Genomic DNA, 27,108 nt, shown 5'->3' on the forward strand with positions numbered 1-27,108 from the left:
ACAAACACATGAAAAGATGCTCAACATCACTCATTATCAGAGAAATGCAAATCAAAACCACTATGAGGTACCATTTCACACCAGTCAGAATGGCTGCGATCCAAAAGTCTACAAGTAATAAATGCTGGAGAGAGTGTGGAGAAAAGGGAACCCTCTTACACTGTTGGTGGGAATGCAAACTAGTACAGCCACTATGGAGAACAGTGTGGAGATTCCTTAAAAAACTGGAAATAGAACTGCCTTATGATCCAGCAATCCCACTGCTGGGCATACACACTGAGGAAACCAGAAGGGAAAGAGACACGTGTACCCCAATGTTCATCGCAGCACTGTTTATAATAGCCAGGACATGGAAGCAACCTAGATGTCCATCAGCAGATGAATGGATAAGAAAGCAGTGGTACATATACACAATGGAGTATTACTCAGCCATTAAAAAGAATACATTTGAATCAGTTCTAATGAGGTGGATGAAACTGGAGCCTATTATACAGAGTGAAGTAAGCCAGAAGGAAAAACACCAATACAGTATACTAATGCATATATATGGAAATTAGAAAGATGGTAACAATAACCCAGTGTACGAGACAGCAAAAGAGACACTGATGTATAGAACAGTCTTATGGACTCTGTGGGAGAGGGAGAGGGTGGGAAGATTTGGGAGAATGACATTGAAACATGTAAAATATCATGTAAGAAACGAGTTGCCGGTCCAGGTTCGATACACGATACTGGATGCTTGGGGCTAGTGCACTGGGACGACCCAGAGGGATGGTATGGGGAGGGAGGAGGGAGGAGGCTTCAGGATGGGGAACACATGTATGCCTGTGGCGGATTCATTTTGATATTTGGCAAAACTAATACAATTATGTAAAGTTTAAAAATAAAATTAAATTAAAATTAAGAATTAAAAAAAAAAAAAAAGATTTTCTTAAATCATGTCAAAAGAAATAGTCAATTCTGTTGTCTCACAGCTTGAAGATTGCAGAAAACAAGAAATGATTGATTTCAACTGATAAAAATCTCCCTAATTTAAAAGATGTTTTTACATGATCTTTGATCAAATAACTTAATTCACAGTTTTAAGGAATGATCAAAAATATCCATAGACAAGAGTGAAATCATACTTGCTTCTGAAAAATTATATCTATATTAAAGAAGTTTAATTTGTCTAGGGAAAGACAAACTATCCTAGAAAATTGATAATCCAAATTAAATACTCTTTAACATAATCAATTTAGAGACAAGGTCTTTAAGTCCACTTAAGGTTCAAATGCTTTCAACCGATAATTAGATCATTATGGAATGAATGAAAACAGGAATAATTTCTAAACTTGTTTTAAACACAGTTTCATATATATGTGGGTAGTCAGTTATTTTAAAATGATGTTTGCTCATATACAGTTGGCACTTTTCAAAAACAGATTACAAAGGCTACATTTTTATTTTTCATAATAGGTTAAGGATAATTGCTTGAAAGACAGTAGAGCTTACCTCCTGAGATAATTTAACTTTTGTATTTACTGCTTCTGATAATGATTTATATCAATGTCATTAATACATATGAGTAATCACTTGTAACAGCAGTTAGGTATCACTTATATCTATAATGACACATATTAAACATATACGAATATTTTTGACATTTAAAAGTTTGTCTACAATTCTTCTAAGCCCTATAATTTGTTGGACAGGCATTTCTTCTTGGTGTTTCTACATGTCTTGTGTCAACTTCTTTCTGGACTATTTTTTCAAGGATGTTTAAATAGCTAACAGCCTTGGAAGATACAAATGGTGCTTCCTTTTAGAATAGAGAGCAGGTTTGCACCTTAACCAGGATAATAAAAGATAGTATATTTCTTCAAAGCAAAGGTTGGGTAGATTTTCTAGCAGACTTTTAAGCTCAAGAGTTCTTCATCTGTGGTACAAACACATTCTATGTGCCACCTCTACCTGGCCTCTCTGGGCCTAGTCTTCATATGACGTGGAGGTGGGATGGAGCAAGGAGAACCAAAGTGAATGTGCAACTTAGTGACCTGCTTTGATTAATAAAATCGTTTCTGCCTGATCCAGGAATTGCATGTCTTTTGTCTAAATCTATGAAACTCTGGTGGGTTAACATGTTAGTTGGCAATGTGGGTAAACTTTCAGACTCTTCATAATCATAAAGATTTTTTTTAAGATGTTGAGTTCTAATTTCCAATATCTCCCAGGGCATTTGGCATCATTACTGTACTCAGCCCTAACCCACGCCTTTCAGATGTAATCAGTAGTTATATCACAAGAAATCATGTTATCAATACTGACTAGGTTTGTTCAGGACATAATGATAAAAGACAGGTCATCTTTGAGTCCACAATGCCCATTATCACATTAAAATCTAATGTGATAGGTGATAATATGGATAAGATAGCAATTTAGACATTCCAAAATGTGGTCTTTTTCTTAGCATTCACCTACCTGTGGAACTGGGTAGCAACATTATCTACCAAATAACCCAAACTGATGGCCAGGCAATCTACCAAATCTTGCAAGAATCAACATGATGATGAAGCAAGTACATCTAGCATCAATTAAGAGAGTGAATAGCTTCCATTAAAAAATAAGACCATTATTCTGTACACCTTGCACAAACTTCTACAAAGGCATTATTTTATAAGTAACGTTCACATATCTTGTGTTTTCACAAGATTTTTGACTATATGAAGGACAATGTCACATATTACAGAACAAAAAATGCCTAGAATAGAACCAGGTACAGAAGAAATGTTCAAAAATACTTGTTGCCTGACTTCCTGGAATTAACAGAGGCTGATGATTCTATATTACAGCCATTATTACAGTGAGATATTCTATCTCTGGAGATTGAATAAATACTTTAATACTTCAATAAATACATTACAACTTCAACTGGCTCAGCAATTAATGTTCTATCACCCGAGAACGTGAACAGAGTTAGTTTAAAGGGGAAAAAAAAAAAAAAGATATGTAACTAGAAAGAAAGAGTGATAAAGTTCTCCCCATAACCAAAACATACAGGAAAAGTTCCACCATCCATGCCACTTCGTTCCAAGGCTTAATGTGATGGAACCCATGTTGCACTCGGGTATTTAGGCACAACCATGAATTGCTTTCAGCATATTAACAGACAGTATACTTGTAATCTTAGCTTCAGAGTTGTACTTCAATTTGAAAACTGATTCAAAACCTATAATTCTACTGTCAGGGTCACTTCCAGTAAAAATATTATAACATTATCTCACTAGTAAGAAAACTGGCAAAGTAAGAAACAATCCTTTAATTTCGGCTTTGAAAATAAAATGACATGAATCATGACATGCCTGGCAAGGAGCTGCCAGTTTTCACACATCCTATGATACCTGCTGTTAGAGCAGTGGAATTAGAAGGTCTCTGCACGACCCATCAATAAACTGCAAGGGAAATACGCACCCCAGAATTAACTCTTTTCTTTGGTAAAAACTGGTAGAATGATTGATAGTGTTAATGTCCAGATCATAAAGAAGTAAATGAAGAAAGCTTACTAATAAACTTTTAATTATTTTAGTTTTAAATCATATATTTGGACTTCAGTTCAGTGTTTGAATTTAATACATATGGTCCTGACCTTGGTTTAATAAGCTTTGGTGCCCAAGAACAAGTTTCTATGTTTCTAATTTTGCTTTTCTTCTCTTCAACCCCATCGTGGTAATCTATTCTAAACTAGCTCTTACTCCTCTCTCAATTAATGTTTTGCTGTTGATTATACCAAACTTATGATTAATTAGTAATAAAACCATTAGTCTAAGATAAAAATATAGTACAATTTCTCATTTGTTCTTGTATGTTTCACATTAGGATATGTTTATTTGCTTAACAGATTTTTTTTTTTTGGCATTTTGGGAGTACACCATTTCTAACTATTCCTTGATTTGAATAGGGGAAGAGAAAAACCTAAAATAAAACTTGGAAGTTGTAGTTTGCTGAATGACTCTGTGTAAGCCTGCCCATATAGGAAGGCAGTGTGAAAAATGCTGCTATGGTTTTTGAATTTTCTCCTTATCATAGCAGGATGACCTTTCATTAGATAGAGTGGTCTTCTGAGCAGCCAACCTAAGTGGTACATAATCTTCTGTGAGTTCCTATGCACAGGAGGCCATAAATATTCATCTGGATGAGGCTTCTAAACTTTTTACTGCCTTAAACTTTTTACTACACATTAGATTGCATATATCCTAGAACATAAGGCTTGTCACAGCTGAACAGATAAATGGCTGAGCCATAGCAGAGCACTGTTTTTGACAGAGGAATATATCTGGTGCTCCAGAAGGTGAAGAAGGTCACAGAGTACCACTGACATATAATTGTGCAATGCTACCCTTGGATGACCAATATTTTGGTCAATGTTTAAGTTGATCTCTTGGGTAAGGCATATTGGAAAGTTCTATTCTTTTTATTTTTTTTCCAGGCCACAAAAGAGGCATTTAAATAATTACTGTGCTATTGTCTCAATACTCTAGACAAAATTATTATGTTATTTTGAAAAAAAAAATAGTGACTATCATTTTTTTAGGAGCTTATCTTACTTTCTTGGTATTACTCATGTTCTCATTTATTAATTTTCTATGTTGTGATTTTTCCCTTCAAAGTCATCAAGATAAATTAAAAAGAAATAAACTCACTTGATCAGTAATCAACTGGTTTTACATATGCTTCTACAGGGCAGTAAGTTTCCAGTTACTACACTACACCAGGTCTCATTTCTAATTGTAAGAAGATTTGACCATGACACAGGAGGTTCACAAAAACGAAGAGCCCAGCCTACTCTCATTCTTAATTCCTTCCAGGCATGGCATTAGAATGCATCCTTAATCAACCATGTAGCATACCAATATTTTTTCTGTTGGATGAATGCCTCCTCTGGCATTGCTTTCTGGCACAAGTTCATTGAGAAACAACCACTGGTGTCTAATTCTGGCCTGACCATCTGCCAATGGGTTTTTGTTCATTTGATGCCAGTTCAGTGAGGATGACTAAAACCAGGAAGATCATATCTCAATGATTGCAGCATGTATTTTTGTTATGCTACAGATTAATATTGAAAGCCAGTTAAAATGTTATTCCGTTGAATAACAAGTCTGTAATCTGGCCTAAACTAAGTCAGAAGCCCAGAGGAATGAGCATTAAAGAGAGGTTAGTGACACACTGATACTTGTCTTGCCTTACAGTCTGCAACCATGAACTCCATGTATTTGTGTCCTTTCGAACTTTAATTTCCTCATCTGCAAACTAAGGCTAAATTATCTTTATAAAAAATTTGTTACTAAATGAATAGAAACTGGAATAATTTATATAAACACACTTTAAGTTTTTTGCAATAAATTAGTTACTATAATATTTCTCTTAATTTTCCCCATTACATTAGAAAAGAATCGAGATAAGTTTCATGCCATATGAAAAATCTAGTAAAATTTTAAACTTCTGATGCAATAACAAATTCTCAAATAAATAGTCACCTGCTTTTATGATTTAACATTGTTTAGTATAACATCTATAGATAAAAATACTAATTCTATCCCCTTTAATTGAATTGGAGTTACCTCATCCATGAATTATAAATATTAAAATACACCAATAGTCTCACAGTAATCTCCTTTAACTTTCACCATATGTATAGTCACATATAAACTATCATATAAAATCTCTTAACATCAGCTAAATTACCAACATTGTGCATAGTATTTCCTTACAAACAAAAAGTTACCTAATTTTTATTTATACAGAGATACTGCTGCTAAGTCGCTTCAGTTGTGTCCGACTCTGTGCGACCCCATAGACGGCAGCCCACCAGGCTCCCCTGTCCCTGGGATTCTCCAGGCAAGAACACTGGAGTGGGTTGTCATTTCCTTCTCCAATGCATAAAAGTGAAAGTGAAGTCGCTCAGTCGTGTCCGACTCTTCACGACCCCATGGACTGTAGCCTACCTACCAGGCTCCTCCATCCTTGGGATTTTCCAGGCAAGAGTACTGGAGTGGGTTGCCATTCCCTTCTCCATGCCAACACATAAGGAATCCATAATTTTTAATGGGGGATAAGAATAAAGGAAATAGAGAGGCAAATAATACATAATATCATAGTTTACACAATTAAAAATTAAAGAGCTAATTAGAAACTTTAAAGTTTAAAAAGTCATCTAGTTATTAGTACCTGATGTATACACTTTCCTTCCAATTACCCACGATGAAAACAAAGATGAAAATAAAAACTCTTAAGATTACTGAGAAATCAGCCTCTTGATCATTTTATTGACACTATCCTTACTTAATTTTGACTTTTTTGCAAGACCAAGAAGATGAGATTTGATATTCACTGAGAAGCCTCTCAAGTTATTCCAGTTGAAATTGAATAAGCTCATCTACCTTTAGATGGAATGAAACGCCCTTTGCTCCTCCAGTACTGACAGTAAGGTCTGTGGTGACCATAAAAAGGAGACACTGCAGTGCTACTTTTCATCTTTGAGAGGAATTCTTGGGGCAGAGCAAAGGCAGGAATGGACCTGGTGAAGATCCACAAAGGTTACTATCTTTGTATGTTTGTGCCTCTGTGTGTGTGCATTTCATCTGTTCTAATGGCAAAGTCATCCAGCTAGAGTAGCACAGAATCCCATTTTGTACCAGAAAAATAGTCTTAGAAGGATCTATGCTAGAAATCAAACTGAGAAAGATACACATGAATCATACCATTTATCCCAATAACTAAGATAAGATTTAATATACCAGGCAACTGGACAGACTTTCTGCTGTTCAGAGCAATATTTAATACCTGTCTGTTCCCAAACTATAGGTCTTGGTAGATGTCTTCTCTTCTGATGTAAGCAAACAACAACCAAACAGAAATTACTAAATAATATCACTGAACAAAGGGAGGGATACCATCTGATGAATCAAAGGAAGTACACCTTAGAGAACTATTTCCTACAGGCAGTGTCTTATACAGGCAATTTAAAAAATTCTATTAATAATGGGGGGAAAAAAAAACCTTGCCCATGGATAAATTCATATTTGTTTTCTGAAGTATATTAGATCAAAATATTCTCTAGTTATAAAGAACATTTCTAGAATTTTGAAGACAAATTTTGTTTGGTCATTAAGTAGCAAGTGCAATAAAGAAGATTTCAACTAATCTGCAATATTATTTCTTTTAGAGAAGAAAAGATGTGGATAAAATAATAAAAATGTTGATTTCTAAAGCTATATCTATTTATAATGCCATTATTGAACAATAAACTACTAGGGTGTTTTGATGTGGATCCTTATAACTATATATCATAGAAGTTATTATTATTTCTACTACTGATAATAATCATAGGTAATAGTTGCTGGATTCTTATACTGGATGATACACCTTGAAATGCCCTAGTAGTTTATTGTTCAATGATGACATTATAGATAGATTTTTCATTTATATGCAGTTACAGTTACTGATGGTGAGGATCCCTAACAATTTCAAGAAATATTTTCTTCTGTGGCATATAATTATTTTTAACTTTTACTAAGCTAGATGCTTCCCTGGTAGCTCAGCTGGTGGAGAATCTGCCTGCAATACAGGAGACCCTGGTTTGATTACTGGAGGAGGGCATGGCAACCCACTCCAGTATTCTTGGCTGGAGAATTCCCGTGAACAGAAGAGCCTGGGGGGCTACAGTCCATGGGGTCGCAAAGAGTGAGCTACAACTTAGTGACCGAGCAAAGCACAGCACAGCACAAGATCGATGCAGCAGTGCCAGGAAACTCAGCTAAACTGCATTATTATCATTATTCATTTGTATATTAGATATTAATTCCTTTAATTATTTATAGTCTAATTATACCTAAGTTATTATCTGAATTTCTCTTTCCAAGTTTGATTTTAATTCCTTTGGTTTCATCTGCTATTATTTGTCAAAAAGGCACAAATAAACCATGAGTGTAACATGAAAAGACACTTACATATGCAATTGGTCCCATTTTCATCTAAAAGTTGATTATCAGCACAGGCACATACTCGGCCTCCTGGGATGGCCAAGCACAGTGTACTACAGCCTCCATTATTGACTCGGCACATATTGTCACCTGCAAGAATAGTGAAGAAACTTTGTCAGAGAACTCTTGACTCCATATAAAGTTAGCCAGTTGGGGTTCATGTTCTTTCTAGGAGATGTTCTGTAGGCATACAAGTGTACACACATATATACCATGGACACATTCATGTAATCAGGATTCCTGTAATCAGGATTCCTGCTGAATCATAAATGAAATCTAAAAAAGCTTGAAAATATATGATGCACTGGTACATAAAAGGAATTTACATGTTGCTTGGAAGATACAGGGGTCTGTGTGCAGATAGGCAACAGAAGAGAAAAAGACAGAGTGGACTAAATGGTGTCTGTCCAGGACAGATTCCTAGAAGAGGCCTTGTATATGCAAGTTTGAGTTCTTCAGAAAGTAGTCTACAGACAGGCATTATGGATGTGCCTTTGAATCCCAAATAAACAGAAAGGGTTTCCCTGGGGGCTCAGATGGTAAAGAATTACCTGCAATGAAGGAGACCCAGGTTCAGTCCCTGGGTTGGGAAGACGCCCTGGAGAAAGGGAATGGCAATCCACTCCAGTATTCTTGCCTGGGAAATCCCATGGAGAGGGAAGCCTGGAAGGCTACAGTCCATGAGGTCGAAAAGAGTCAGACACAACTGAGTGACCAACACCAAACAGAAAGCAAACAAACACTGGGGAGATGGGAGGGATTTTCCTTCCTCTTTTGCAAGGAGTAAACTGGCATGTCAGTGCATTGAGGAAACAAGGAATGCAGGCTGCCTGTGAAGGCTCAAAAATGAGCAGCCTCACTGGCTTCAGGAGAACGTACAATACACAAGGGTAAAGTGGTGTCTCGGGAGGAAACAGCCGAGGCACTGAAGAGACATCGGTTGCTATCAATAAAGCAGGCTTGAAGGGAAATTCATAATGGTATTATTCATGAACATATGTGAGACACCCTTGGAGACTCAGATAAAACTGAGGTACATTTTTGAAGAGGCTGGAGAATCTGTTCTATAAAGGTGTACATCAAAGTAAAATTTAGGTTGTCATCATTTTGACGCTATTCATTCCCACAAGTTGGAAAGGTGAGGAAGAAAGTCTCTTTTCTGAGATACATAGGTGTAGACCAGCAGCCCAACTGGCAGTGTAAATGCCAGGATCATTTTACACTATGTATACACCTTGCATTTTCCAAGGTATCAATAAATAACATTTCAATTACATCAGAATATTTTACTCAAACATTAAAAATTAAGAGTTTTAATTACTAGGAGACATATAGTCAATAATATGATGATTAAAACTGTATTGGCAGTTAAAGTTCAAGTGCCAAAAATGTGACAAAAGTGACAGACTAGGCCATTATGCTTTGGGCTTCAGGGGTTAGATGTGAAGAGTATTAATAAATGAGCTAAAAAACTTGAAAGATTGCTATATGCAATAAATATTTAACTCACTCCCATAGATTATCATTGTGTCCTCAGATCAGAAAAAAAATTAAAGTGTATAATTATTTTTTTCTCATTATTCTGAGAAGTAAATTTAATTTGCAATGTTTATAAAAATTAAATATATATATATACATTTATATATATATTTTTTTAAGCTAAGGAAATTAAATTCAGTTCAGGTTTTTTTCAACAGGGAATAAAGAACATTTTTAGGCAACTTCCAGATTTAGTCATATTTACTCCAAGACAATGGAATGAACATATAATACTTCATAGGATGCATAGGTGTTCTGTCTATACTATGCACATTTTGTACAGGATTAAATTATATAGTGAATATTTTAGTAACATACAGAATCTAGAAAATGAGAATTAACTCAATATATTTTAAGAAGTATATGAATAATATACAGCAGTAAGAAAAGAAGAAAGTACTAAAAACAATATTATGCTATATTTTCCTACCAAAAATATATGCTGAAAGTCATACTCTTTAATTCAACAGCATGATTCATACTTACTATTGCTATTGAATATAAAATTTAAGTATTTAGAAATAAATTACTATATTCAAGATTTAAAGTATATTCATTTTCTGTGAGTACAGTATATTAAAAGAGAGAAATTGGTATTTGTACTGTCATGATAGAAATTCAAAATCTAAATTAGTTTGAATAATTCCATATCTCATTAGAAACTGCTTAGAATGTTTTTATTTTAGTTATATCCCAATTTTTTTTTAATTTATCACTTAAACATATTCCAGATAGGATTTATATAATACTGAAATGTTAATACCTTGCAAAAGTAGTCATATAAAAATATTTTCTTGAAAACATGACTGACTACAAAGAGCAGTAAAATCTTTACACATAAATATCAATAAAAGTGTTCATTAACATATTGATAGCTTTCATTTTGAATATCTATAATTCATCAATCCCAGGGTTAGTTACCTCGCTGCTAAGTCACTTCAGTCGTGTCCAACTCTGTGCGACCCCACAGACAGCAGCCCACCAGGCACCCTGTCCCTGGAATTCTCCAGGCAAGAACACTGGAGTGGGTTGTCAAGTGAAGTCGCTCAGTTGTGTCCGACCCTCAGCGACCCCATGGACTGCAGCCCACCAGGCTCCTCCGTCCATAGGACTTTCCAGGCAAGAGTACTGGAGTGGGGTGCCATTGCCCTCTCTACACTTTTATTTTAATTTAAGTTTATAATAAAATTATAAAGATAGGTTTCATCTCATTGTGGGTGAAACTACTGAAGACCTAAAGAATTAAATGACTTCTCTAATATTTAGAAAAAATATATAAATAATCATTATAAAAGTAAGGATTTAGAGCACAAATTATTATTTATTTCCAGGTAATTCATATTATTTCTTTTTTTCATATATTTTCCAAATGAATAGAAATAAGAATTTATATTAATCTAAAATTTATGCTCCTATACTCTGACTTGTTTATATATGACAAAATAAAATTAGATCAATAAGGGTCAGAAAAATAACTGAAAACAACAAACTAAAATTCTAGATTAAGTCATTTAGGAAGTACTTTTAAAAAAATGAAATATGCAAGGAAAATAAATGACGAATAGTTTTTTAAATGAAGTTTAAGGTAAGGTCTGTCTGGACCAAAAACATTACCTTTTTTCCTCAATCTAATAATTAGGAGAAGTAGGATTCTTCTGTCCCTTACAGTGTCTGCCACAGACTGTGTAAGTGAATGAATGAAACTTACAATTAGCAAGTTGAATGACAGAAACAGTTATTTGTGTGTGTAGAAACAAGGTACAAGTATGTGGACAGATATGTCTGTTGTAACAAGATAAAGTATCTTGTTTCTATGTGAGTAAGAATATATATAATCTGTGCTACATAATTTGCATTTTAAGGCAGGTTAAAGATATATTTTTAAAGGTGTATCTGATATACTAGTGCTTTATAGTCTAAGATTGTTGAATCCTCAATTCTATAAATGTGTAGTCCAGGGACTCTTTATATTAAAAAAATAATTTAATAAAAATTTTAATAATAAAATTACAATGATTAAAAAAAAACACGTCCCTTTCCCATATCTAAAAATATAGTAGCTATACAATTTTAATAAATTAAAATGGCTACATAAATGAATCATATAAAACTCTTTTGTGGTCAGATAAACTTGAATTTGAACCCTGGCTCCTTGTTTTCTGAGGAGAATGGCTACATTTGCCTGACTCTTGGATTTCTCATATGTATACTATAAATTAATAGGACTTATATTAAATGTCTTCAGTGAGATTTAAATAAGAATATTTAGCCCACTTACTGGTAGTTATAATTACAGTTAATAATTAGTAAATTTCATAACCCCATCATGGATCACAGCCTTGTCATGGTGAAGAGTATTGACGACTCCTCAGATAATTACTAGAGCCAGCAGGCTTTCAGAAGTGGAGAGAGGGGAATATCAATTCTGGACTCATTTTTAGTGCCTTTAGGATTTGAAACTTCTTGGTCAAGAAGCACCAGTTAGAACTAAACATGGAATAATTGACTGGTTCAAAATTGGGAGGGGAGTATGACACGGCTGTATACTGTCAGCTGCTATTTAACTGATATTCAGAGCACTATATCACGGAAAATGCCCAGCTAGATGAATCGCAAGTTGGAATCAAGACTTCTGGGAGAAATATCAACAACCTCAGACAGGCAAATGATACCTTCTAATGGAAGAAAGTGAATAGGAACTAATGAGCCTCTTGATGAGGGTGAAAGAGGAGAGTAAAAAATCTGGCTTAAAACTGAACATTCAAAAAACTAAATCATGGCATCTGATCCCATCTGTGACTGCAACCATGAAATTAAAAGATGCTTACTCCTTGGAAGGATAGTTATGACCAACCTAGACAGCATATTAAAAAGCAGAGACATTACTTTGCCAACAAAGGTCCCTCTAGTCAAGGTTATGGTTTTTCCAGTGGTCATGTATGGATGTGAGAGTTGGACTATAAAGAAAGCTGAGCACCAAAGAACTGATGCTTTTGAACTGTGGTGTTGAAGAAGACTCTTGAGAGTCCCTTGGACTGCAAGGAGATCCAACCAGTCCATCCTAAAGGAGATCAGTCCTGAGTGTTCATAGGAAGGACTGATGTTGAACTGAAACTCCAATACTTTGGCCACCTGATGCAAAGAGCTGACTCATTTGAAAAGACCCTGATGCTGGGAAAGATTGAGGGCAGGTGGAGAAGGGGACAACAGAGGATGAGATGGTTGAATGGTATCACCGACTCGATGGACATGCATTTGGGTAAACTCGGGGAGTGGGTGATAGATGGGGAAGCCTGGTATGCTGCAGCCCATGGGGTTGCAAAGAGTCAGACACAACTGAGCAACTGAACTAAACTGAACTTCATGGCAAACAGATGGGGAAAAAGTGGAAGTGGTAATAGATTTTAGTTTCTTGGCCTCCAAAATCATTGTGGACAGTGACTGCAGCCATGAAAGTAAAGATAGTCAAAGTTATGCTTTTTCCAGTGGTTATGTATGGATGTGAGAGCTGAACCATAAAGAAGACTGAGCGCTGAAGAATGGATGCTTTCAAATTTTGATGTTGGAGAAGACTGTTGAGCTTCCCTTGGACTGCAAGGAGGTCAAATCAGTCAACCCTAAAGAAATCAACCCTGAAAATTCTTTGGAAGGACTGTTACTGAAGCTCCAATACTTTGGCCACCTGATGTGCAGAGCCAACTCATTGAAAAAGTCTCTGATGCTGGGAAAGATTGAGGGCATGAGAAGGGAGCAGCAGAGGATGAGATAGTTAGATAGCATCACTGACTCAATGGCCATGAATTTGAGCAAACTCTGAGAGATAGTAGGGCTTCCTAGGTGGCATGGTGGTAAAGAATCTGCCCGTCAATGCAGAAGATGCAAGAGACACGGGTTCAATCCCTGGATTGGGAAAATCCCCTGGAGTAGGAAATGGAACCTATTTGAGTATTCTTGCGTGGAAAATTCCATGGACAGAAGAGCCTGGTGGGCTGCAGTCTAAACTGTTAGAAATAATCAAATGTGACTTAATGACTAAACAACAACAAATTTCATATATTTATCATAGAAGCTGATCTATTACTTTTAATTTGATATGGGAAATTATTCATCAACATTTTTAAGAATATTGTCCTTAAGTAATGATGTCATTCTCTAAACATGCAGGAAATATAAGTGCACTTCTGAAACTAGATAATAAAAAGCTTAAAAAGTATTAGTTTTATGTAATTGCTATACTTTTTATGAATTATTTTAGGAGAGGGTTATAAAATTGTTCTAGATAGCTAATGTAAATGAAAAGGAAAGAAAGCTTTTCAGTTAAATGAGAAGAAACAATTTGATATGATAAAAACATTTTGACCATAAGCCCCTCAAAATTACTCAGAAATTAATTCCTAAATGTAACTTTCTGTTTAGTATGATTATATATCTATTGTTCTGAGATTAATTGGCATATTACCAAGTAATTTGATAGAGTTTTTCCTGATTACTAATTTTCTAACACCGAGTCTAAAAGTTTGGTTGTGGCATTGATAGCATTCCTAAATATTTTTCATGGTGTTCCTGTGGTTGTGTGTGTGTGTGTGATATTAGCTATCATCTGTGTATTTATATGCATGTACTTATAGGCATATATATGAATACTATATGTAAATATACTCTATACTATAAATATAAGCTTTTTCTTTTATATTAGATATATGGAACAATTTTATAACCCTCTCTTTAAATACCTCATAGTATATACAGTCATATACTGTAGAAAAACAAGGTATAAAGCTATATAAGATCAGCTTATTTTCTTCCATGAAGAATTAATGATATGCACGACATGGTTTTCTATTCAATTACAAGTTTATTTTCAAAAAGGTCTATCAAGAGTATTTAATCAAAATTTATATGCCACTGATTATTATGTTTCTAAATATTTATTAATATTTAATATTCAAAAGATGCAAAGATAAATCTCACTGAAAGAAAAATGTAACATGATAACATGTTTACATTTGAACACCAGAGAACATTTTGTTTCATAATCTGACCACTTTAATCAATGTAGAAAAAGGTAGCAAATATTTAGATTCAAAGTAGGTTATCTAATTTCAATGTCTATTGACCAAAAAAGATGTTGACCAGGCATCATTTCTACATTCTATTGTCTGCTCTTGGTAATAAACTCAAAGTATTGATTATTTCTCCTAAGTTAATGAAAAATAATCAATCAATTTGGCTGAACACATATTCCCAATAAGACAACACCCTGAGTCATACAGCAAATTCCCACTGGCTATTATTTTACATATGGTAATGTATATGTTTAAACGTTATTCTCTTTGTTACCTAAATTCTGAGTAATTCTGTTTGTGGATAGCCTAATAAATATTAATAACTCATGCAGATTAAAAATATAAAAATCTTTTCTGATTTAATAAGACATGAATATCAGAGTAGATCATTTCACTTTCATAACATCTATAATAATTTAATATACCTCAAATGTATATGAATTGATCAGATAAATATACTGATATTTTTAAAAATACTATTATCCTTATATTATACATATATATATTTTAACATTTTCCCACAATGTTGCTTCCACACTGAAAGTTTTTCCACTTCTTACAATACTGACTCTTTGAAAACATTGAGGATTTTTACTTTAACAGCCTTCTCCAGTATAAATGACATGAAAAAGGAAGTATCTGGAAAAATCCTTGAACTTCACTCTAATAAAATTCCCAGAGTTACTCACTCAGGATATTTTGAACAATAAATAATAAATTTTTATGGTAACAAAGGCTAAGATTTGATTGACTTTGGAGTGACTAGACACCTTTTATCACAAAACTTCAGCAACACTGCCAAAATAAAATCTTTATGCAACCTCTGTGAAGTACTATTATATGTAAAACTCAGATGCAATTTTACATGGTTTTTAATACCTTGTTGCTTTCGTGGATCATAAATCTGAAGCCCAAACAAGGGTGGTCTTTCACGCCTCAGTAATGTCACCTCATTAGTTATCAAATCTAGTTGAAAAATGGAACCATTCATATAATCAGTCCAGAACACATAATTCCCATGATGCGACAGTCCAAAAGGATGGTTCAACTCTTTCCCACTGTAAACAATCTGTAAAATATAAACACATTGTGAAAAATCAGAACTGACTTTAGAAACATAACCAAATATTTAGAGAGAATACTCAAATAAGTAGAACAATGATCTAACTAAAAACTTTTCTCTCAGTATGTCTGAAAAATGGATTTCACAATGTGAGCATATTTTCCTGTTTTTAGGACATGTTATTTGAAGGAGACCATTTACATTGCATCCATTTCAATTCTCTCATACACAAAATTATACATATGGTCAAGAAATACAAACGATAAAATAACTTTGATACTCTTCCTTATCTCTTTTCTTATGATGTTTCAGTAAGATATTCTGGGATAGAAATTGATCTGAGTAATTAGTGGCATTATATATCTTGCAATATTGCTCATCCAATAGCCAAGGGATACAACATGGTCTTATAACACTGAGAGTGGATGGAAGGTATTGATTTAATACTTCTTAAGCCTGTAACATTAGGTTAAATGCAAATCAATCTTACTTATTTGGGGAAAGACATTTAAAGCATTGTTAGAGTTAACCAATGATTGAAATAGTCTTAACTGATTAATGCACTACATTTCTCAAATAGAATCTTTAGGAGATAGGCTTGGTCAATTGTGCAAACACCCTTTCGAAAAAAAGAAGGAAGTATATTGTCAAAGGAAACATTTTGGTAATTTCTCATATTCCATTTTCTTACTATTTAACTAAATATTGAAGCCATTCATAAGGCTATATGTGCTGAGGTGACTGACTATAGGAGAGAATACAGAGGTGATATTTTGCCAATGTTGCCTCTCTCACACAGTCAATGGCGTCCTCCATTTCACAGAATTATTTCAAAATCATTTTGCAATGATTCTACCAAAAGAGGTAAGAAGATGTTGATATTTATTCACATCCATGGGTTCGAAATTCAGTCTACTCTTGTATTCCAATTCCAATGTTATGAAGTTCTTTATTTGAGTAAGTGAATTATAATAACTTTGTCACAATACGTAGGCTAAATTTCAGCTTCAAATACTTGAAGATACTTGAACCAAATTGAGTTGGTTTGTCCTAGCAAACATCAATACTGTGGAAATACCATTTTCAAACAGTTCTGATATCCTAAGAGATTCTTTTAGAAATCCCACAAATCCTGGCATACCACAGTGAGCTGGGCCCCGTCTCCCGGAGGCAAGTGCCAGCTGCACTGCTTAATGCTCAGCCTCCTTCAGCCACCCCACAGAGACTACTGGCAGCTGCCTCAGAGGGGTAAAAATAAACTTGAAAGTATTTTTAACACAACACAACAGGGCTCTGCGAAAGAAGCCCGTGGGTTAAAACAGCAGCATTTGTCTTTTACCTTCCTGTGAGTTCCATTCAAAAACACTTTCTCAATATGATCATAATAGGCGTCACACCAGTATAATGTGTGGGTGTGAAAGTCCAGAGTTAAACCGTTTGGCCACAGCATCTTTGAAGTCACAAAAATCTGCCGGTTGAAGCCATCCATCCAGGCCTTCTCGATCCTTCCCACGCTGTCATCTATTTCATCTTCCTCCCAGTCTGTCCAATACATCCAGCTAAGACGTGAAAAACCAGAGTGCGTGTGTTATTTCAATCAGCTGCCAGTATAGTGGGATGCTACCTCAGGTTTGGCAGCTCCACAGAAATTAATTACATCCTGATTTTTTCTCCTATCTAAATGCTTATCTGCCCAAAGGAGGAGGTAGCTATGAAATACTCAGGGAAGTTAAGATTGGTGCAGTGGGGTGGGATGGGGGGCGGGGGGAGGCGCAAATGGGAGGGGACACACACACACATATAATTGTGACTGATTCCTGTTGTTGTAAGGCCCAACACCACTGTAAAGCAATCATCCTTCAATTAAAAATTAAACAAAAATTGTGAAGTAAAGCCAGTCCAAGTAGACACATTTCAGAGAACCCGCAACCCCTACTATTGTACTTACTAGACTTGTTTATTCATTAACCTATCAGTAAGTGCCAAATATTGATTCCTTTTTTTTTTTTTTTTTGGTATTGATACCAAGATTGTGAAATGACTCTTGAGGCATTGCTATTTTTAAATGTCCACTTATAAAACATATAATCAATTATATGATTAAATAGTAGATTGACTGGCATGACAATGATAGCACAGTTAATGATCTACTCCAGACATTATTTAAGCCCAGATAAATTATTATTATTTTTCAAGACAAGCAGTTGGATTGTCTTAGTTCTAAAGGGCACAGGCATACTGGGTTTGTTTGGCCAGGTCTAATTTGTCTTCCTGATGCAAATTATCTATGCTTTATTGCTGCTTATTATTACCCCCCAAACCCACAGAAGATGATTGAGCTGCACATAAGTTTAATAACAGCAGGTTGACCGACCTTGAGAGTTTGAGCTTTAATTTCTATCTCAAACAAAAGCGTCTGCCTTTAAAAACAAATCTTTTGTGTAAGCTATAACAGTGGGAGAGGGGGTTTTGAGCTAATGTTCCAACTGCCTCATGAATAAGGTTAAAACCCTCCACATGTGTTGTACTTTTAGGGGTCATGTGAAAGTTCCTGAGTTACTAATTAAAGTGTAGGGTTTAATTCTGTCATCTTATATACAACTTTATAAAGCTTCAAAGCTTTTCTAAGCTGCTAACCTTGGAAGTGCCCTTATTAAATACCTTTGCCTCTCACATGTTCTGGATTTTAAAGAATTTCTGAGGTAATTTTAGACAAATCTGTGTTCATGACTAAAATTCTTACCATGATCTAAGCAAGCAGAATGGGGACAGCTAAGGATATAACATACCATCCACTCGTTTATGTCAATTAAACTCTTTTAAAATTCTTTTAACAATTTATAATTATGCTGATATTCCTTTTTAGACCTGAGTAAATATATTTAGATTGGTGACTTTAGCAAGTCAAAATGCTAAAGTCAAAATGATTTTTTTCTAATCGTAGAAAAAAACATGGCATTATGCTTAGTTTGTATCATGCCTATTGAAGTGACTTTATTACTTGGACAAATTAGGAATAAACAGAAGATTCATTTGCTCTAGTCCAGTACTAGTTAGGTAAAACTACTTGACTTTAACTATATAAATCAATTATGTACAAGAAGTAGAAAACTTTTTCATCTATATTGATATCTTTCATGAAATTTTAAACAGTTAATCATAACCCAAATCACACATATATGAGTGTGCAAACATACACATAAACACACACACACACACACACACACACACAAGATAATTCTTGATAGCCTGGTGGTGGTGGTTTAGTCCCTAAGTCGTGTCTGATTCTTGTGACCCTATGAATTGTAACCTGCCAGGCTCCTCAGTCCATGAAGATTTTTTAGGCAAGAACACTAGAGTGGGTAGCCATTTCCTTCTCTGACCCAGGGATCAAACCCATTTCTCTGGCATGGCAGGCAGATTCTTTACTTACTGACCTACGAGGGAAGCCTAACATATTTTATATTGAATTACTATTTGAAAAACAGAATTGTTTGTGATACGATCCATTATCTGAGATTATTTTTAATCAAACAAAATATAAGAAAAACAAAACTTAAATAAGTGACGCCTATCTGACAAAAATGGGTCCTCCCCGCTGGCTCAATGGTAAAAGAATTCACCTGCATTGCAAGAGATGCAGGAAACGTGGGTTTGATGACTGGCTCAGGAAGATCCCCTAAAGATGGAAATGACAACCCACTCCAGTATTCTTGCCTGGAGAATCCGTGGACTGAGGGGCATTGCAGGCTACAGTCTATAGGGTCACAAAGAGTCAGACATGACTGAAGGGACTGAGCACACACACTCAGCACATCTGACAGAAACTAGATATGTGATCATTACCTACCCATTTCATTATCTGATTAACAGTTATATTGTGAAGCCATATAATCATTATCAAAGATGATCATTCAAAAACACACAAAATGGAAAAACCTATAAAATAAGCCAAGCCCCTCCTCCAGGGGATCTTCCCAACCCAGGGATGGAACCCAGGTCTCCCACTTTGCAGGTGGATTCTTTACTGTCGAACCACCAGGGAAGCCCATAAAATAAGCAGGAGCTAACAAATATTTTTACAGGTTGGACTCGGGGTATCCCTCAAATAAAAATTAAGTTAAGCTGTCCTTTCTGATTACAAGAAAGAATACACCTCTATTTTTCAAGACCTGGTCAAATGCAATTTCTTAATGAAGTCTATCCCTAGCCTCTCTCAAAATTAGCCCTTTTTTCTGTTTCCCAGTGACAGTTCTTAGTTATTTTATAGAATTTATAGCATTTATACCTTGTATTGATTTTGATGGTGTTGCATGTCTGATAATTCTATTTTTAAATGTTCAAATAATTATGGGCAGGGCTTATTCCTTGTTCATATTTATACTCTGTAACATTAAACTTGGTTTTGTTGACATTAATCATGTCTCCAATTTAAACTGTATTATCTGATGGTCAATCCCCCAAAATTTAAATCTGTAAGATTTTCTGTCATGGAATTAAAATAAATTTTACTGTTTTAAAACTTGATTGAGTTGATGAGATGATATCTAGCTTTTAACTAGAGGATGTGGTGCTCTTGCTTAAGACAGGGTTATAGAAAATCCTGATTGGAGGGATATATGCATTGTTTTTGCATTTATCTTTTCTTAGAGACAATGTTTTGAGAAATCAGAACTGGAGGTATAAGTTTCTAAGTTATTGGTGTAAATTATGAAATGTGAAATGTTTGGAAGAGGGGGAGTTAATCTGGAGCTATCATCTTGAGGAACAGTCCATTCATAATTAATTCCTCCCATTTTGACAACTGTTGAGCCCTGTCAATCCTATTCTTTCACTGTCTCCTGTCTCAATGCTCACATTTCTATTGGTATTACAAATGCTACCATCTGTCTTTCATCACTTTTCAAAGGGAATTCCCGATGGGTTGTTTCTCATAGAGCTGTCATATGCCTTTCACTTGTCTTCCTAAATCATGAATTGAAAAAAGTGTGATTTTTATCTTCAAAACCTTCTAATTATTTTGTTGTCAGCAAAATAAGTTAAAGCTTTTAATTACGACATTGAAGATTTCTGCATAGTTCTAGTCTCACCTTCTGCTATGTTCCTTCACATGTGCCCGGCTCTAGCCTTAATGAACTCATCTCACCTCAAAATCACCACTAACTCCCCCTGCTTCCAAGCAAGTACTCATATTGTCCCTCAGAGTACAGTGACTAACCTATGACCCCAAACTCTAAGCTCCTGAGGAAATTCATTTGGAAATCCTTTCCATCCTCTAAAGTTCAATTCTGAACTTTAAAACTTCAAAAATCTTTTAAAATCTCGGTAAATTCCCAAAGAGTATGCATTTAATTCTACTTTAATTTATAGGTAAATTGTGTGCCGTGTGTGTGTGTTTGTATCTGGGGTGTGTGTGTGTGTGTTTACACCAAGCACACTGCTTTATAACATCCTTGAAGACATTTATCGCTTTACTGATTTCTATTTATCTATACAGTAGTTACTTAACAATGTATTTTAATAAACAAATAAATGAATAAATCCTTTACTAATTCTATAATTGGTTCAGAAGCTTTTGATAAGAACAGTTCTGAACAGAGTAATTTTTGTTAATAGGCTATTATGGCAGAGAATATCTGTGATGCTTTCTTGTGTACAGCTGCAAAAGGTATTATGGTAGAAAAAATATGAATAAATCAGCTTTTTTCTGAAAATGTTTTGCTTATAATTATATTATGCTATTTAAAATAGAGCTTATCAAACTTAAATCACATCTTCGTTTAAAAAAAAAAAAGCTTATATTACAGTCAAGCAATTATTTGGATACAAATTCAAATGGTCCTATTTCTACTTGTCTTCCCATCCATTTGCCACAGAATAGTAAGATTAGTTTGCTTTTTTAATATAAATTGATGATATCACAACTCTGTTTTACACTTGCACTGAAGAACAAAGTTCTCATCACGGTACCCAAGGCCCTGCTTTCCTTACGATTGTATCTTCAGTCACTTTCCCAGTTGCCATCCACAACCAGCCCCAACTGTCTTCACAGTGGTTCCTCTAACCACTGAAAATCTTCAGCTGCACCATTTTCTTGATCTGAACTCTTTCCTCACTCTCCATGGCTTGTTCCTTCTCTAAACAAAGTTTCAACTTAAATAATGGCACCGTAAAGAGGCTTTTCAGCAAACCTATTTAAACAGTTTTCTGTTAGCTCCTTCACCTTAACATGCTTGTTTGACTCCATTTCTTTGGTTTCTAGAAGTTACATTAATTGTTCATTAGGTACTTATTTACTGTTGCATCTCCCCATTCCCTACATGTAACACAAAATGCTTCATGAGGGCTAAGACTATGCCTGTTTTGTTAACTACTGTAGTTCTAGTGCAGCACTCTGAGCATAGTACGTTTTTATAGGAAAAATGTGTGTATACACGTATACACATATGTACACACATATACATACATACATATATATGTGCTCATGTCTGTTTTTTAGGTTGGTGTATGATAACAATATTCTATTTAAAAATCTGATGAGAGAAGTAGAAGACTCATTCTTTGCAGCATTAGAGGCAAACATAGGATTAGCTGGTAGATAGGTTCTACAGGGATGCAGAAATTGACTTAATGAAAAGAAAAAATGTCATATCAGATTTGTCCCTAAATGTTTTGAATCATGTGTTTACATGCTGTAGGTTTCAAATCTAAACTGGATGCTTGCCTCTTAGGAATGTTTAAAATGGATTCCTGAATCTGAAGAAAGAGATAGGACTAGGGACCTGAATTTCCTTCCAAATCATCTGGTTCCATAATCTCTGCTCAGTGTCATTTCCCTGAGTACCTGAAAAAGCCTTTAATTCTATTGGAAAATATTTTCCTCTAACAGAATACTGAGAAAGAAGATTTTGTTGTAAGATATATTTGAAACATCTTGCCTCAAGGAAATTTTGAAAATGTGGATTAAATATTTTCTTCTAATATTAGGATTGCCTTGGTTTAAGTTCAGAGAGACGACTTGCTTTAAAAGTCCGGGAATAAAATAGAAATTTAAAGAATCCACACAGAACACCACTGAAATTACTTTATAATTATGCCTTACAAAAAATCAGTGAGTTCACCTGCTGCTTAGGTCAGCCTAGAAAGAAGCACCCTGATTGTATCTGGAGCTATTCCCAACACAATTTTAGGAACAGAAATCTGGTGATCTCAAATTACAAGTGAGTCATGTGCTTCCTAGTCAATTATTTTTTGTATATATGTGGTACAGTATAAAAAATAAATTTGTGATCCTATTCTGAAACACTGAAACACAAGCTATGAAGGGGATAAAAACCACAGACAAAAACTGAACATGTAAAATATGCATACCACTCATTTCATTCTGAGATTCTATTAGGAATTTTCACCTTTTTTTTCAGTATTTTCATACATCCAGTATTATTTATATTCAGGTTAGCTCTGAGTAATAATATAAGGAAAATACATTCCCATGAATAGCACAAAATAATCTATCCTAAAGAAAATAGCACCTACTATTATAAAATGATGTCACTATGTGGAAACTTTGGTTATATCTAAAATTATATGATTCCCAATCTAGACTAATCAAGAGTAGTGCAGCAAAGTGGTTTTGAATAAAGTCTTGAGTTTAAATATTTATACAGTTTCTTAATAATCAAAAAATTTTGGCAGATTTGTTACCAATTTCTCTGCAAAACAAGAACAAGAATAGCAATTAAATCAGAGGATTGTTATAGGGAATCATGGACAGAGCACAGTAACCTATTTAATACACTGCCTGGTCCTTAGTAAATTAGCAATAACAAAAAGTTGCTATTTTCTGAATATATTAAATTTCAATAGCCTTTAATTAAAAGTTAAATCAATTGATTTGTTGGTTTGAATTTTTTATCTTGGTGTCAGTCCATCTAAAACAGAGAATGATAGTGTTGTCCTAATAAATCAAGTAAATATATTCTTTATACAATTTATCTATATCAGTTCAATGTATTTTGGTAAGTTTACTTAGCATATTCTCTAGGAGAGGAAATCATTAAATGAGTAACTTTTCCTAATCAGGTCATTGATATGTGAATGCACATTTGGAATAAAACTTACTTCTTTTAGGTATGCAAAAACCAAATTTATCTAGCATCATTTTCTTTATATAAAGCTAATCAAACATCTCATACCCGCTAACAGGATCCACCACAATCCCTCTGGGGTGGGACATTTCTCCCTCTAAGAGAGTCTTCCGACTCTGAGAAGCCTTTTCTAGCCTGGCCACATTAATAGTCTTCCTATGGCCATCATTTGTCCAGTACAGGTTATTTCCTATCCAGTCCACAGCAATGCCCTCCACATTATCCAGATCTGCAAAAAGCAAAAACAAGAAAGAAACAGATTTTATATTACTGTTCAGTACTTATATTCTACTTAATAAAAAGCTTAATTGTAAAAGGAATACATTCTGATCCATAAATTCTTTTAGAGTCAGACTTTTGCCAATATCATCCCATAGAACAGATTTCACTTTTGTTTTGAACATCATATTATGTGAATGACAGGCCCTTTCTTGAGATATTTTAATTGAAACAATAATCTGCCAAAAAATAGGAAAATATATGATGAGAGATAAGAGGGTGAAAATGAGTCTTCAGAATATAAACATAGTTTTATAGGCTGTTCAGAAGTAAAATGTCAAGTAGCGTGATCAAATAGTATGTTCAAAAGTAAGCAGGTTTAAACATGTAATATATAATGTGAATAAACAAAACAATGCAAATGCCTTTTTGCCAAGAGGTGAAGAGGTTCAGTGGAAGAACATCTCTGAAAGCCCAGAAAAGGTTGTCTCCATGGAACTGCAGGAAGAGTGAACTCAAAGAAGTGTTAAAATATTTCTGTATATTCTAGACTTACTTTGAAAAAGGACAGCATTACTGGTTCCTATAAGAGACAAGCACTGATAATTTAAAGGAATACTCTAAATATATAATCATATGAGCTCCTCTAGTTCAAATCTTTATAGAAAGGTAAACTCTGATGTTTATGAATGAAGGTTGACAGTCTATTATCACATAATAGCAATAGAATAGATCCCCAATGTAGAGATTTTTATAACTATGCTCTTTCTATGGTCTTTTCCTCACTTTCATCTATTATGTAAAGCACTTTCCAAACTGTACACATCATAAATATAACTCTGTTCCTCTGGCAGAAAAAAATTACCATGAACTCCTTCTCTTCTTAAAAACCCAGGAAACCATTGTCTCTTTCCTTCTGTTATAAGATAAAGAACTGGCACTTACTGGATACAATAACAGGTAGGAGTTTATCAGAGACAGAGATGAGCATTCACACACTTCTGGGAAATCTACATGATAGTTTAGTTCAGTCGCTCAGTCATATCCGACTCTTTGTAACCCCATGGACTGCAGCACACCAGGCTTCCCTGTCCATCACCAACTCCCAGATCTTACTCAAACTCAAGTCTGTTGAGTTGGTGACGTCATCCAACCATCTCATCCTCTGTACTCCCCTTCTCCTCCCGCCTTCAATCTTTCCCAGCATCAGGGTCTTTTCAAATAAGTCAACTCTTCGTATCAGGTGTTCAAAGTATTGGAGTTTCAGCTTCAGCATCAGTCCTTCCAATGAATATTCAGGACTGATTTCCTTTAGGATGGACTGGTTGGATCTCCTTGCAGTCCAAGGGACTCTCAAGAGTCTTCTCCAACAACACAGTTCAAAAGCATCAATTCTTCAGCATTCAGCTGTCTTTATAGTCCAGCTCCCACATCCATACATGACTATTGGAAAAACCATAGTCTTGACTAGAGGGACCTTTGTTGGCAAAGTAATGTCTCTGCTTTTTAATATGCTGTCTAGGTTGGTCATAACTTTCCTTCCAAGGAGCAAACGTCTTTTAATTTCATGGCTACAGTCACCCACTTGACTTCGCATTCCAGAATGTCTGGCTCTAGGTTGGTGATCGCACCTTCAGGGTTATCTGTGTCATGAAGATCTTTTTTGTATAGTTCTTCTGTGTATTCTTGCCACCTCTTCTTAATATCTTCTGCTTCTGTTAGATGCATACTATTTCTGTCTTTTATTGTGCCCATCTACATGACATTCCCCCATATATAGATGTCATAAATATTGACTATTATCATATTCTTTAATCATGGCCTTCTGGCCTTGGAAAAAATAAAATTTTCTTTTGTGACCCTTTTTGCTAATTAGTATGAGCTCTAGCTCAGGATAACTAATAGAAGGTGTGATTTGATCTAACTGAAAATCTCATTAGAGTGATTCAGATATGTTCTCAATTTCACTAAGCTATCTCCTTCATTACCAACCAATACGAGTAATTTGCACAGGTTAATTGTGCCTATGCTTAGAAAAAAGTTTAATTTTGTCTTTACTTTATTGACACTTAATTCTACTGAGCACTCTCCTGCTCTAGCATAATGGAAAAGCGTAGCTAGTTACTCTTTTCTATTTATCATAGTCTGTGGCTGGTTTTTATCTTGATTATTGGTTTTCAAAATTTATATTACATCTGAAATCTATTCCAGCACGGAAACTTCTTTCTTTAAAAACCTTTGCACTTTTAAAACATCTTTTGAAATTGACTTGACAGTTTTCTTTTTTATATGAAGCAGTTAAAGCATTATATGATTGAAATTTTATTTCTGACACTTGGGTAAGCAATTCAGTCACTCTGATCCTTAATTTTTTCCATTTAAAAAGGGATGATAATAATAGCACTGACTCTTGTGAGATGATAACAAGATATAAATTAGCTACTGCATGTAAAATACTTAGCATACTGCCTGCAATATTGTAAATTCTCAACATGTGTTAGTTTTTATTAATTCATCAGGATTAAAATGTACATGTATTTGGGCTTTTTTGATAGGAATATACCTTATGTTTTTCTCTTTTGAAATGATTATTCAGTAATGATTTCCTGCATTTTGACCTATGGCCAAATTTAATTAGAAATAGGATATGCAGAGTCAGTTGTGAATAGAGTGGAATGGAATGGAATTCTAAAAAGCAGAATGTGGGAAGATCCTGTCTCTAATTGGTTTGTTTTTGTCTTTGAAAACTGAAATGTTTGAACTGCATAAAGTAGAGATTAGAATCACAAGTTTTTGAACTACAGTTCCTAGGCTCTGACACTTATTCTCTAATGGAGCAAGTTACCCCTGATTTTTACGATGGGTGTAATGATGGTGTTTAATGCATAGGATTGTTTTGAGGATTAAATTCATTAATATATGCAAAAGTATTAAAAATAATGTGATACATAATAAGTACTATATAAATGTTGCTATGAATATTATTACTAACAGTATCACTACTATTATAACCTCTTTAGGTATCTATCTTTTGAGAAAGAAATGAATCAACTAGC

General features: G+C 34.6%; 1 protein-coding gene across 1 annotated transcript in view; it reads right to left on the reverse strand.

Moving 5' to 3' along the window:
- LRP1B (low density lipoprotein receptor-related protein 1B) overlaps positions 1 to 27,108 on the reverse strand; it is a 1,806,191-nt gene that overhangs the window by 890,246 nt on the left and 888,837 nt on the right. The window contains exons 11-14 of the mRNA XM_010853706.1: positions 23,882 to 24,062; positions 17,026 to 17,245; positions 15,503 to 15,692; positions 7,986 to 8,108 (exon numbers count right to left, since the gene is read on the reverse strand). Of these exons, the coding sequence (XP_010852008.1) occupies positions 7,986 to 8,108; positions 15,503 to 15,692; positions 17,026 to 17,245; positions 23,882 to 24,062 (714 nt within the window). The remainder of the gene's footprint in view (positions 1 to 7,985; positions 8,109 to 15,502; positions 15,693 to 17,025; positions 17,246 to 23,881; positions 24,063 to 27,108) is intronic.

The sequence above is a fragment of the Bison bison genome, unplaced genomic scaffold, assembly GCF_000754665.1.
Source record: "Bison bison bison isolate TAMUID 2011002044 unplaced genomic scaffold, Bison_UMD1.0 scf7180017864330, whole genome shotgun sequence".
Classification (NCBI taxonomy): Eukaryota; Metazoa; Chordata; class Mammalia; order Artiodactyla; family Bovidae; genus Bison; species Bison bison.